This window comes from Lithobates pipiens, unplaced genomic scaffold, assembly GCF_037356315.1.
Source record: "Lithobates pipiens isolate NorthernLeopardFrog02 unplaced genomic scaffold, aLitPip1_a1.2 Scaffold_18, whole genome shotgun sequence".
NCBI classification, from domain to species: domain Eukaryota; kingdom Metazoa; phylum Chordata; class Amphibia; order Anura; family Ranidae; genus Lithobates; species Lithobates pipiens.
This window is the reverse complement of record NW_027507758.1, coordinates 270,230,311-270,245,522: the sequence shown is the minus strand read 5'-3', so window position 1 is coordinate 270,245,522 and position 15,212 is coordinate 270,230,311. Positions and strand designations below refer to the sequence as shown.

Below are 15,212 nucleotides of genomic sequence, written 5' to 3'. Positions count from 1 at the left end.
AGTAGATTCTCCATCAGGAATGGGGGCCTGGCTATTCGCCACCAGGAGTTGGAGATTGAAACTTGGAGGTATTTGCAGAGTGATGGGGTGCATTTAAACTACGTTGGGACAGACCTGTGGGCGTTGGGCCTTCACAGGAGGGAATTTAGCGCCGGTTGCGTGTGTGGCGGTGCTTGAAAGGGTAAGGTTTTACCACCTTTCATGCTGTGGCAGTTCTTTGGGGTCAGTAGAAGAGGTTAAGTGGTGCAGGTAGGAAATATGTTGTACCCATCCATGGGATGGGGGTGGTTGGAAGGTACTTCCCGGTTACAAGGGGTTAACCTGGAAGGGTAAAAAAGGGGTAGGTCACTGCGCTGGTTTGGGTATAGCCTCTGAGACAGGGTATTCCGTCTGGAGGTCAAGAGGTAGAAGTTACGGAAGTAGTGCGCAGTAACCAGTATATTCTTGGGTATATTAATTACCCATGATCCCTTACAAATGTTGGAATGTTTTACAGTTACAAAAGTTATTTATGGAAAGTTTATAATTATATATATTTTGTTAATAAATTAAGGCCGGATGGCCATTTACTCCAAATATAGTCTGGTCGTCTGTTAATAGGGGCTGGGTTTGGAGAGGGTTGGGAATGGGGTAAAGTTGCCTCATGCTGGGCGTTAGTCACTACAGATGCATGGTACAGTATATGGTGTTCAAATTGTTATTGCTTACTAAAACTGCTATTGTTTTAACCAGCCAGGCATGTAGCCTTCGTTTACCCACATATTGTGATGGAGAGTGTGGCCGTCCACATTAGGAACAGGAGCCCAGACATACAGTGGCTTTTCTGGGGTGGCACTACACCTTTAACACCAGTGCTGCATAAAATGTAAAAATATGCACAGATTAAAAAAGAGCTGCTAGCAAGTGTGTTTGCAACAGAGAAACGCCACCATAACATCAGTGGAAACAGTGTAATATGATCATAAACCACTCAACACCAGTCTGTCAACACTCATTGATCAAGCTCCTGTGAGAATACATGGTGTTCCTTCAGTTACAGATATATGACTTGACTGTGACATATAGGTCTGGAAACTGATGGTTACTGCTCTCTATAAGAGCCAACACAAGAAGGCATACATAAAACAGAGTGACTTTTGGATGAGAATATGCAGACTACAGAATCCTCTGAAACCTTATTGTGTATCTAAACCCAAAAACAAGAATGTAATACATTTCAGCTTACCAGTCCTAAAATAGGGTGACTGCATTTGTTTTTTCATTTATTTTTACCTGTGGTCCTACCGATTATACACTTCACATCCTCGAGTGAGAACACTCACTCACCTAGTTACTTAATCATAGGGGCCTTACACATGGGATAGGTTCCCTTGGAGTCTACCTGCTCAGTGAGGAATCTGTCCACTGATCCCCACTGAGCAGGCGGATGGCTAGTCCGTGTCTGCTCCGCTTATGCAGTGCATGCACAGACACAGCTCAATCTCCTCTATGGGTGGTTGGATGTAAATGGACTGCCTGTCCATTTACAGCCGACTACCAAACAGATAGGGAATGGATCCCCATCTGTCCGTATTTAGCGGAAAGGATTGGATTGGATGTTGACACCCACCGCTCTATAGAGCATACCTCCCAACATTTTGAGATGGGAATGAGGGACACCTACTAGCAAACGTATGCAGGTATAGGACATGCCACACCCCCTTAAAGGAGAATTAACCAAAAACAAAAGGTTAATTAAATCCACAAGGACTTTTTTTTACCACAACTATTCCTTTATATTGGCTTTTAAAAAGTGCAAAGAAAATCGGTTGAAAGTTTCCATGAAAGGGGAACATTTTTTGAAAGCTAAAAAGTGCATTTTATATACAACTATATAGATCAGACAAACATGAGAGACAAATGAGGGGGGGAAGAGGTACAGAGGGACATTGCTCCAAATCGGGGACAGTTGGAAGCTATGGTTAAATGGTTTGTCTCAATTCTCTAATTGCTACTTTGTCAGGAGAGTTTTGTCTGCTAAAGGGAGTTGATAAATAACACGCTCACTGGCTGGGTTAACAGGTGAAGATACATTTAAAAAAGCCTAAGGGCCAGTTCACACCAGATGCAGTTCCGTTCAGTTCCGTGTACTTTTTTTTTTTTTTCTGCACTAAAAAAGCATGCACAGTGTTTTTCATGAATTCCAATGGCTCTACTTCACACCATGCAGTCAGTTTCTGGTCAGTTTCCGGTCGGTTTCTGGTACAGAAACTGACCAGAAACTGACAGGATCTGACTGTATTGGTGCAGAAGAAATGGAACTGCACGGAACTTCATGGAACTGCATCTGGTGTGAACTGGCCCTAAAAAAAAAACAAATGCAACCAACACATTTAATGCCGCGTACACACGATCGGAATTCTCGTTGGAAAAAGCTCTGATGGTTTTCCGCCGGAATTCGGCTCAAGCTGTCTTGCCTACACACGGTCACACCAAATTCCGATAGTTTATAATGCTGTGACGTACAACACGTACGACGGGACTAGAAAAAGGAAGTTCAATAGCCAGTAGCCAATACCTTCTGTCTCGTAGTTGAATCTGAGCATGCGTGATTTTTGGCGTGTCGGAATTGCATACATACGATCGGAATTACCGATGGAAAATTGAGAGCATGCTCTCAATTTTTGGCTGGCGTAAATTCAGACAGCTAAATTCCGATGGAGCATACACACGATCGCATTTTCCAATGAAAAGCTCTCATCGGCCTTTTTCTGGCCGGAATTCCGATCGTGTGTACGCGGCATAAGAACTGGCAAGCTGCAATATTACATTTTTGCTTTTGGGTTTGATTTTTTTTTATAAGATTTTAGTCCAGGATCTCAGAGGTTAATTAAGTGAAAGCATAACGAAGTTGCTTTTCAGGAGGTGTGCGCAGAGATGTGATGTCAAGGGAAGAGAGGTGGAGTTGGCAGTCACAGCTTGAAGTGGGAGGGAGTGAGCTGTCAGCTCAGTGCTGAGAGTCACAATTCAGTTCTCTGTACTGAAGCATAGTAACAAGTCAGCAGCCCTGGTTTCTATGTGCTCTCCTTCTCACACAACCTGAGACGCACATACAAACCCAACATGGAAAACAAGCGACAGCCAGGTCAGTGAGCTTCTGTTGCTGTGTATGTTTACCGCACCTGGCATAATTAATAGCGTTTGTTTGGCATCTGTTTGACAAGTGTGTAAAATCACTGCCATCCCTGTTTCGCTGTGCCATTCCTTGTAATGTTAGTCTGTCACATTTTTAACATTCTAAATACCTACAAGAAATGATTGCGACAATAAAACATCCATATGCTGGTTGTAGACGTATAAAGTGAGTTTCAATGGCATGGCAGTATTTTGCATTTTATATAATTTAAACCATAAATTGCAGTTTAAACTGCTGTTACTTACATGTGCCATCTGTTCTAGGCGTTTGTGTATAACATTATCATTTTGTCTGATGCATTATTATAGGATGCGGGGATGAGGATTTTCTCTGTTGGACCCCCTTAAGATCTTACCTGTCTATCATCTGTCTCGCACCCTCCATGGCTCCATCTTCCATTACATTTACCAGTGAGAGTGTATCACAGGTGGTTTTGATGTATTCCGTAGTTGATGCCCCTGTTTTGTGAGTTGTCGTGGTTTTGCGTGGCAAGAGTGCTCAGACCTGTAATCGAAGCAAAAAGGGTTAATCTGAGGTCTCTGTATCATGCCCGTGGAATGAGTGCAACTGTGAGTGACAGTAGTTTTTATATGCATTAACTCTAGTCTCTGCGTTTGTAGGTCACAGATCTACATAAATATGCTAAATAACATTCTTGCAAACCATAAAGCTCGATTAATAACGTATACAGTAGAGACAAGCACACGATTCTCTCAGTGGGTATTCTGCCTTTTCCAATAGCCTAACATATCATTAAGGTTATTTCTGTATTTATCCTACATACAGTATAGAAGGAGCAAAAATAGAAATCCTGCTCCAAAAATGTCTTCAAATCACTCTCTTGTAACCAGTACAAAAGTTAGAACTTGAGTGGTATATTTTGTTTCCATATTTTAAACTGTATTGTACAGAGACTTGGCATGTGGCTGACCCTATGGAAATACTGACTTTAACAAAGTCAGGTTTGCATAGGATTGTAAGGAAGCTGCAGGAGCAGAAGGCATGGTGGTGGTGGCACTGCCAGAGGGCCCCGGGCCACTAGGGGGGCCCTATCAGGGTTGCCAGCTTCAGTAAAACCTGGAACAGTATGTAAAAAAACTGTGTTTTCTTTACATCTGTCTCTGAAATGTCCCTTACCGACCTCCTTTTGGTCTAAAAATCCTGAGATTATAGCTGCCCCACCTCTCCAGTACCTTCTCAGCCAATAGAAACTTGAATGTATATACTGTGTGATTGTATACTGTGTGGCCCCATTATCTCTGATTGTCTGGGGGCCCCATCAGTTGTCAGTCCGCCCCTGGCTCTGAAACGTTAGCATTACTTGGGTTACTTTGTTACTACCTTGTTTCCCCGAAAATAAGACCTAGCGTGATTTTTGGTGATGGCAATATAAGCCCTACCCCCCCAAATAAACCCTACCCTGTTTCCCCCAAAAATAAGCCCTACCCTGAAAATAAGACCTACAAGGAATTTAACTAGGGCTTATTTGGGGGGTAGGACTTATATTGCAGCCATCACCGACAATCACTCTAGGTCTTATTTTTGGGGAAACAGGGTGGTTGAGCAAATTAAAACTATAGTACCTCATTATAAGCTTGTCAGCATCTCTAGTTACATGGATTCTGCCTAACTAGGGCAAGGGTAGACAAAGAAAAATGCTTTGCAGATAACTACTTCAAAATAGATCTTGCATCAGTTTAAAATTAACACAAAATAAAAATGTCTAATATATTACAACACTAAGGCACGGTTCACACAGGGGCGGCACGACTTGCAGCGCGACTCACAGACGCGACCTGCACACGACTTCAGCGGCGACTTGCAAAACGACTTCTGTATAGAAGTCAATGCAAGTCGCCTGAAGTCACCCCAAAAATAGTACAGGAACCTTTTTTCTAAGTCAGAGCGACTTGAGTCGCTCCTATTAGAACGGTTCCATAGTACAGAACGGAGCGCGACTTGTCAGGCGGCTAAGTCGCCTGACAAGTCGCTCCTGTGTGAACCCGGCACTGTCTAAGGTGACCAGATTTTTTAAATGAAATCCAGGGACACCCTAACCACACCCACTTTTATTAGGGTTGGGGCAGGGGTGGAGCTAATCATGACATGCAAAATAGTAAGTGTGGCCCAATTGGTAGTGGCTTAAAGAGTTATGGTTACATGAAACCTGAGCCTACCTAGCACTGGGTCAAGAGTGTGTAATGGTCAGAGCGTAGGGGACAGGAGTGTGTATCACACAGAACATAGGGGTCAGGAGTGTGTAATGCGTAGGGGTCAGGAGTGTGTAATGCACAGAGCGTAGGAGTCAGGAGTGTGTAACGCACAGTGTATAGGGGTCAGGAGTGTGAAACGCACAGAGCGTAGGAGTCAGGAGTGTGTAATGCGTAGGGGTCAGGAGTGTGAAACGCACAGAGCGTAGGAGTCAGGAGTGTGTAACGCACAGTGTATAGGGGTCAGGAGTGTGTAACTCACAGTGCGTAGGGTTTCAGGCAGGGCTGCCCCTACCATGGGACCCAATGGGACCATGGCTCCAGGCTGCATTTAACAGGGGGCGGCAGCCAGGCCGGCAAGAAGTTACCGCCAGGAATCCCAGATCAGTCAGCAAGACTCTCAGGAGCAGAGTGGAGTGGATGCTGGTCGGCTGTGCACTGTCTCCTGTACTGGTTGTTAGATCGCCTGCTGCCCGGCGCCTAGCATCCAGTGACGTCAGAGGCTGCGGCCGCCCCAGCATTTACAGTGCTCAGCCTCCACGTCAATCAATTGCTCCGGCCACCTCTTCCATCTCCAGCGTGAGGAAAGGAAGGATCTGAGGAGAGCTGCCTGTGTGGCTGTGCCCATGACAGAGTGTGAGCTGAGCCTGGGCAGCCTCTCTGCCTATCTGAAAAACAAGGAGAGTTAGGTTAGTTGGTAGTATAACTTCAAGGGATTTCTCTAAGATTTTTTTTTTATAAGGGACTCAAGCTGGATTGAATGTGACTGATCTTTCTATTGTACCCATGTTTTCCCTGGAAACACTTTGATGAAGCCCTTTCTTATGTACTGTTTGTAAATGATCATGCAGATTTACAAAAGAAACATACATACAAACTCTAAAATTATTTGTAAGATTTTGATGGCTTCTAATCAAGATGCAATAGTGGTACAATAGTGGTGAATAATATTGGGAACAGGCATAAAATAGGTTAATGATTGCTGTGCTTCAACTCCCTCTCTGTGCAAGATAGATCAGTTTGTCAGTAAGTTACTTTCATAGTGAGGCGTTGCGCTTTACCGTCTTTTTGCAGCGCTTTTCGGCCGCAAGTGGGGCGATTTTAACCGGCGCTAGTGGCTGAAAAAGGGTTAAACCTGCTGGCAAAGCGCTGCTGCCCATTGGTTTCAATGGGCAGGGGCGCTTTAGGAGCGGCGTATTCACCACTCCTACAGAGCCTCAAAGATTTAATTTAATTTTAGTCATCATGATATAAAATAATGAATGTAGGGGCCTTTTGGTGGGCGTGATTTTTTTTTTTTTTTGGGGGGGGGGCAGCATTTCATTCTTGGTCCCAGGCAGCACCATGTCTTGGGCTGGCACTGGGGTCAGGAGTGTGTAACGCCCAGTGCGTAGGGGTCAGGATTGTGCAACGTACAGTGTGTAGGAGTCAGGAGTGCGTAACACAGAGTGCAGATGTCAAAAGTAAGAAAAGCACAGTTCCTCTTAGGCAAAAATTCTCCCCTGTTCTCAATACTATCCACCCCCCATGACAAAACAATCCCCAGCACAAATCCCTCCCTCCCTCCCTGAATTATACTCACTTGATTTTGGCATTTTTCTGCATCTGCTGATGAATCTTGATGTCGTAACCACCCACATTCTTTTTTTCTTCCTCCGTATGCCACTTATGCTGCAGTTATTCAGAACATGGATAATTATGGCAATACCTGAGCAAGAGACATGCAATCGTGACAATGTGCAGGCATGTGGGGGATATTGGGGTTAGTGGGGACACACTGTGGCCTCCTGAAGGCTCACTATGGACTGGTCAGGTATGAGGTCAAGGTTTGATACAGAATTCAGTAATAAAGAATGCAGACTGTAAACTGCAGTAGTTAGTAGTAAAGCAGAGGACAATATTAAGTAATACACAGTTCAGAGGTCAATAGTATGTAATGGAGAGAAGAGGTCAATAGAAATTATGGGGATGTAAAGGATCAAGGTTTGGTAAAAAAATCAGCCCCCCCCCCCAAAAATAATTTACCTGAGCCCCATCTCGATCCAGAGATGTGCATGAGAACCTCAGCCAGTGAGCCAATGAGGAGAGAGTGAGGCCAGGGCTGAGCCGCCATCCATGTGTGAATAGACACATGGAGCAGCAACTCGGGAGCAAGCCTGCTTGGTGCTGACGGTGGACCTGAGAACAAGAGAATTAGGGCTGCTCTGTGCAAAACCACTGTACACAGCAGGTAAGTATAACATGTTTGTTATTTAAAAAATATAAAATCCGAATCTTTAATGCCACTTTAATGCACATTTCAGTGGCCAGTATTAAGCAATGTACAGTTCAAGGGTCAGTAGTAAAAAATGCAGAGAGCAGTTATAAGTAAGGCAGAGATCAGTAGTATGCAATGCAGAGGTAAGTAGCAAGGCAGAGGGCAGAGGTCGGTAGTAAATAAGGCAGATGTCAGTAGTATGAAACGCAAAGGGCAGAGATCACTAGCTTGCATATAGTCACAGACAGTGTCTGGACACAGCTCTCTTGACCATCCTACTTTCCCTTGCTGAGGGTTCACTGCCTCTCAGTCACACACAACCTCTGGTTTCAGCTCTCTGTCTGTCCTGAACCCCTTCTCCCCTTGTCCTGACACTGCTTACTTACTGGCACACAGACAAGCATGGCAGCAAGCCTTATTGAACGCCTCACTTTCTGGTCACCTTGTCTTTACAAGTCCAGAAGGCAGGGAGACTGTGTCTAAGGCTTGATTCACACTAATGTGTTTTTTGATGCATTTTGCAGGGAAATTTTTTAACATGGGTTCCTATGGAACATGTTCACATCAATGCATTTTTGTGCCTCTGCATTTTTGAAAAGGGCGGGGACTTTTTTTCATGCAAAATGCAGCATTTTGCATGTAATAGAAGTCAAAAACGCAAGTACCGCGATTTGCGTTTTTCTTTTTTTTTTTTCTTTTTTCACTGTATATAGGTGGTTGCTAAGCAACGACAGTGTAAAAAAAAAAAAAGCAAAATCGCGGTAAAAATTTGTGTCCAAAAACGCGACAAGCACCACAAAAAGCACTGCAAAAACGCTCAAAAGCAACATGCATATATGTGAATTGAGCCTAAAGGCCAATGCAAGTGGGCGCTGACATCTTGAAGGCGGGGAGTTAATGCAATCCATTCCCCCTTTCGTGCAGCAAATGTATACAGAGTACGTTTCCAGGCAGCTTAGTCTGCAGCGCTCTTGGGCCAAGGATGCCATGATTAAAACGAGGATGCCATATTTAAAGCAGGCTCAGGGACACATTTTAATGAGTGAAAAAAGGTATTTGATCCCTTTCGCAAAACATGACTTGGTGGCAAAACCCTTGTTGGCAATCACAGAGGTCAGATGTTTCTTGTAGTTGGCCACCAAGTTTGCACACAGGAGGGATTTTGGCCCAGATCCTCTCCAAGTTATTAAGGTTTTGAGACTGACGTTTGGTAACTCAAACCTTCAGCTCACTCATATTTTTTTTATGGGATTAAGGTCTGGAGACTGGCTAGGCCACTCCAGGACCTTAATGTGCTTCTTCTTGAGCCACACCTTTGTTGCCTTGGCTGTGTGTTTTGGGTCATTATGCTGGCATACCCATCCATTACCCATTTTCAATGCACTGGCTGAGGGAATGAGGTTTTCACCCAAGATTTGATGGTACTACACATGGCCTTGTCCATAGTCCGTTTGATGCAGTGAAGTTGTCCTGTCCCCTTAGTAGAAAAACACCCCCAAAGCATAATGTTTCCACCTCTATGTTTGACTGTGGGTATGATGTTCTTGGGGTCATAGGCAGCATTCCTCCTCCTCCAAACACAGCAAGTTGAGTGAATGCCAAAGAGCTTGATTTTGGTCTCATCTGGCCACAACACTTTCACGCAGTTCTCCTCTGAATCAATCAGATGTTCATTAGCAAACTTCAGACAGGCCTGTACATGTGTTTTCTTGAGCAGGGGAACCTTTCAGGCGCTGCAGGATTTCAGTCCTTCATGGCATAGTGTTTTACCAATTGTTTTCTTGGTGACTATGGTCCCAGGTGCCTTGAGATCATTGACAAGATTCTCCTGTGTAGTTTTGGGCTGATTCCTCACCGTTCTCCAGATCATTGAAATTCCACAAGGTGAGATCCTAACATGGAGCCCCAGACCAAGAGAGATTGACAGTTATTTTGTGTTACTTCCATTTGTGAATAATCGTATCAACTGTTGACTGTTGTCACCCTCTCACCAAGCTGCTTGACGATTGGTCTTGTAGCCCATTCCAGCCTTGTGTAGGTCTACAATCATGTCTCCGACATCCTTGGACAACTCTTTGGTCTTGGCCATGGTGGAGAGATTGGAATATGATTGATTGCTTCTGTGGACAGGTGTATTTTATACAGGTAACAAGCTGGGATTGGGAGCATTTCCTTTAAGGAGATTGATAGGGGATCTAATACTTATGTCACTCATTAAAATGCAAATCAATTTAAAACTTTTTTGAAATAAGTTTTTATGGATATTTGTATTATTCTGTTTCTCACTGTTAATATAACCCTACCATTAAAATTATAGACTGTTCATTTGTCAATGGGCAACATACAAAATCAGCAGGGGATCAAATACTCCCCCCACCCCCTGTATAACTCCTCTTCAGCTGAGGGAATAAATGTCAAATTTCTAATGGCTACTCTTTTTGTCCATGAAGTGAAAATAGTTCAGATAGATTCTGTGAACACCTCTGGATTTGTTTACTTTTTTGCTCAGTCCTCCCAGATGGAAAAAAACAGCAGATCTTCAGCTTGACGGCTTTAGTTTTCTTTGATTTTCCTATAGCATTAACAATGTTTTGTGGATTTAGTAGCTATTTAAGTTCAAACAGCACTTGTTGTTTCAAGCAGAATACTTTCCATCAGGTGCATCTAAAAGACCACAGAAGGTGTTTAGAGAGGCTAAATGCCTGGTTAAATACTTGCAAAAACCTAAAGCCAGAACTTCCATTAAGATCTGTATTTTTCACCTCCAGGTGGGAACTCAAGGGTGCTTACAAGGCTTCATAAAAGCTCCCTATTCTTTGGAAACCATACTGTATCTAAATTAGACTGAGAACCCACCAGCTTGTGAAAAGAGAGGCTGACACCCCCAGGAGAGGGGTGGGTGGTGTTTTTTCTTTGCTGAAACTGACAGTGACTACAGGGTGGCCAAGATACAAGTTATGGAGTCTTAAATGAGCCTTATATCCCTAACCATTGTGTGCGAGTACCCCTGTGTGCCAATTATGGTGGTGGTCATTGAACATGGAACCTAGCTTTATTTTGGTTTGATGTTCAGGTGGAAGTTTGAGCTGCAGCTGAGAGACTATGCATTTGTTCTTAAAGGTATACTCCATCTTTTACAAAATGATAATAATATTAAAAATTAAAACCAAATTCATTGAAAATGTGCATTTATTTATTTTTTGCATTTAAGCCTGGAAAGCATTGCAACTGTGATCTTGTAGACCAGGGATATGCAATTAGTGGACCTCCAGCTGTTATAGAACTACAAGTCCCATGAGGCATAGCATGACTCTGACAGCCACAAGCATGACACCCAGAGGCAGAGGCATGATGGGACTTGTAGCTGGAGGTCCGCTAATTGCAGATCGCCGTTGTAGACTAAAGCCTAGTACACATTATTGTTTTGTTTTTGCTCAACCCAGCAGGCTAAATGAAAAATACTGAAGAGCTCGGAAGGAGCCATTGTACTAACTATACAATGTTATTACAGCGATCTCCCCGATTAGCTATTGTGTTCTGACAGGTGCACCTCCCCGCCAGAACACACCAGTCACCAGCGCTGATCGGATGTCGATCGGCAGACCTTTTTGGTCATGCCCCATCGACAGAAGCCATACATTCAGCCAGCTTCTGTCGGGCTGACTGCCATACACAGTGCTGAATATTTGACCCATGTATACAGAGCTTAAGCTTTTAGTTATGGGGCTGAAAGAAGAATCAATGGGACTACAAGGTATTGAGATCACTGCACCTGTGCTCCATTTTGATGATTAGGCCCTCTGCTGAAGTGGAAGATGGGAATTGTAGTCTCTCCATTCATAGATTTCTGTGAGTGGATAATGTGTATGTGACCACAGAGCCACGCAAAGCTGCACTAAACTAGAAAGAAAAAAAAAGAAATAACAGGATCCTGTGGGGAGAAGAATCACAGAATTCAGTAAGGGGTAGAGGGCAGTTTGGGGGTGAGGGGCTATGAACTGTGATCATGTTACACCATAAATATGGGTGTAGAATGAAACATGGTCATAAAGGTGGGCTTGGACTGGAGGTGTGCAAAGCTGCTGTTAGAACTATACTTTGTAAATGCTTGTTGGAGCATTCTAAATGCCCACTACTGACCTCTGAATGTGATACCGTTAATATTAACGCATTTACAAGGTACTGTCAGGGTTTACTAAATCTCTGGATCTAAAAAATGATTTCAGTTTGTATTGAGGGTATTTAGGACTAAAGTGAAGATGCTCCACTGCGATGCAAAAGTGTGCATCTCTAAGGCCGCGTACACACGGGCGGATTGTCTGGCCAACTAAGTTCGACAGACAATCCGACAGACAGTCCGTTCAAAATTTGCATGAACGGACTTGACCACACACGATGAGCAGACAGTCCGCTGAAAGCGTGCGCGATGACGTGTACAGTACGTACGACGGGACTAGAAAAACGACGTCCTATACACTGCAATGCAACCTTCGGCCGTGTAAATCCTTTCTGAGCATGCGCCATACTTAGTCCGTCCAACTTGCCTACACACGAGCGGACTGTCCGCTGAAACCAAGTTTGGACGGACAAAACCAAGTTTGAACGGACTGTCTTACGGAAATTCCGTAAGACTTTGTTCATCAGATTGTCCGCTGAAAAAGTCCGCTGAAGCCCACACACGAGCGGATTGTCCGCTGAAACACGGTTCAGCGGACTAAGTTGGACAGACAATCCGCCCGTGTGTACGCGGCCTAAGGCCAAAAGGTTTACTGTTGCAAAAGTCCCTTTTGGAGTGCCATGCCTTGCCTTCAACTTGGACTTTATGGTGGAAAAGCTTTTATCTAGTAATTTAAGGATCTCTATAGTTTTTGAAAATAGATAGAATTGTGAAAATCAGCTAGAATATATGTCCTTTGAAATTAAAGGTATCCAAGATCAACAATATATCAGATATGTCATGTGACAGACAAGTCTCATACAGTATTACATACACTTACATATACTTTGTCTTCTGGGTTAGCTGGTGTTTTTTTCACAATCTTTACAAATCTTCACTGTTTGCCAAATGTTTCAATATATACTGTACTAAGCCAACACCTTTACAGTGCATCTGGAAAGTATTCAGAGTGCTTCACTTTATCCAAATTTTGTTATGTTGCAACGATATTCCAAAATGGATTAAATTCATTTTTTTTCCTCAAAATTCTACAAACAATACCCTATAATGACAATGTGAAAGAAGTTTGTTTGAAATCTTTCCAAATGTATTAAAAATAAAAAATGAAACAATGCGATCGATATATGTATTGACAGCCTTTGCCATGACGCTCAAAATTGAGCTCTGGTGCATCCTGTTTCCACTGATCAAAATCTTCTGGTTTGATGAAACAAGGATTGAACCCTTTGGCCTGAATGGCAAGCGTCATGTCTGGAGGAAACCAGGCACCATTCATCACCTGGCCAATACCATCCCTACAGTGAAGCATGGTGGTGGCAGTGTCATGTTGTGGGGATGTTTTTTAGCAGCAGGAACTGGGAGACTAGTCGGGATCAAGGGAAAGATTAATGCACAAATGTACAGAGACATCCTTGAGGAAAACCTGTTCCAGAGCGCTCTGGACCTCAGACTGGGGCGAAGGTTCATCTTCCAACAGGACAATGACCCTAAGCACGCAGCCAAGATAACAAAGGAGTGGCTATGGGACAACTCTGTGAATGTCCTTGAGTGGCCCAGCCAGAGCCCAGACTTCAATCGTTTGAAGATCTCTGGAGAGATCTGAAAATGGTTGTGCACTGACGCTCCCCATCCAACCTGATGGAGCTTGAGAGGTCCTGCAAAGAAGAATGGTAGCAACTACCCAAAAATAGGTGTGCCAAGCCTGGAGCATCATACTCAAAAAGACTTGAGGCTGTAATTTGTGCCAAAGTTGCTTCAACAAAGTAATGAGCAAAAGCTGTGAATACTTATGTACATTTTTTTTTATATATAAATTTGTAAAGATTTTAAACAAACTTCTTTCACATTGTCATTATGGGGTATTGTTTGTAGAATTTTGAGGAAAATAATGAATTTAATCAATTTTGTAATGAGGCTGTAACATAACAAAATGCATCTGCACTGTACTTTGGAGTGCTGAGGTGCTTGCTGTATGTGGCAATTTTTGCTTTTAAAGTGATTGTAAAGTCAAATTTTTTTCCTAAAAAAAAAAAAAAAAAACATGTTATACTTACCTGCTCTGTGCAGTGGATCTGCACATAGCAGCCTGGATCCTCCTCTTCTCGGGTCCCTCTTTGGCTCTTGTGGCCCCTCCTTCCTGTTGAGTGCCCCCACAGCAAGCAGCTTACTATGGGAGCACCTGAGCCGAGTCACAGGTACCTGTGTCCATTCAGACAAGGAGCCCCGCCCCCTCACCCTCTCTCCCCTGACTGTCTGGCTGACTTTGATTGACAATAGCAGGTGCCACAGGCACCACTGCTGTGTCTCACCCAATCAGGAGGGAGAATCTGAGGCGGCTGAGACACTCGTGGACGTCGCTGGACAGAGAGGGATGACAGGTAAGTGTTAGGGGGGCTGCTGCAGACAGAAGGCTTTTTTTATCTTCATGTATAGAATGCTTCAAGATAAAAAAAATCTTCTGACTTTACAATCCCTTTAGGCCCCTTTCAGACAGGGCAGATGCGCTGAACAGACTCCACTAGCTCAGCAGTGGGATCGCTCCATTGATCCCCGCTGAGCAGGGAGTTGACAGACTCATCTCTGCTCACTGTGCAGGGACAGACCTGTCAGAGTCCCGCTCTCCTCTATGGGGAGTTCAGGTGAAAACGGACAGCTCTGTTTTCATCCGGTCCGATTTGCTGGAAGGATGGCGAACGTATGGCCATCCGTCTGTTTTGAGCGGATCTTGTCGGATTGGGTGTGAGTCAGCGGACACATCTCTGCTGACATCCGCCTGCCCATCGAAGTCAATGGGTCCCCCACTCGGTTCCGCCTGAAAAATGGACAGGTGGATCTGAGTGGGCCAATTGTGTGAAAGCCTTTAGTATCTAGTATCAGCTAGGTACATTCAGCCTACCCACACTGTTTGAATCGCGGCTGGTTCCAGCTGAACTGGTCAAGATTAGAACCATCTATGGCCAGACTTATTGAAACTGTCACTACATTTTCATGAATTAGGCACAGGACAAGAGGCTATACTTCGAAAAAAGTATTTCAAATGCTTTATGGCTTCACCCCCAGCAAAATGATACTATTGTACCATGGTAATTACATAATGTGTTAGGCCGCGTACACACAGGCGGACTGTTCGCCCAACTTAGTTTGTCAAACAATCCGACAAACAGTCCGCTCAAAATTAGCATGAGCGGACTTGACCACACACGATGAACGAACAGTCCGCTGAAACCGTGCGCGATGACGTGAACGGCACGTACGACGGGACGAAAAATACAACGTCCAATACACTGCAATGCAACCTTCGCCGTGTAAATCCTTTCTGAGCATGCGCGAAACTTAGTTTGTCGAACAAGCCTACACACGAGCGGACTGTCCGCTCAAACCAAGTTTCAGCGG

General features: G+C 44.0%; 1 protein-coding gene across 4 annotated transcripts in view; it reads left to right on the top strand.

Annotated features, from left to right (window-relative positions):
* Nucleotides 1-2,971: 2,971 nt before the first annotated feature.
* TPD52L1 (TPD52 like 1) overlaps nt 2,972-15,212 on the top strand; it is a 177,545-nt gene continuing 165,304 nt past the window's right edge. For all 4 annotated transcript variants that reach the window (XM_077486951.1, XM_077486949.1, XM_077486948.1 and 1 more), the window contains exon 1: nt 2,972-3,124. In XM_077486951.1, coding sequence (XP_077343077.1) covers nt 3,103-3,124 — 22 coding nt within the window. In that variant the 5' untranslated portion in view covers nt 2,972-3,102. The remainder of the gene's footprint in view (nt 3,125-15,212) is intronic.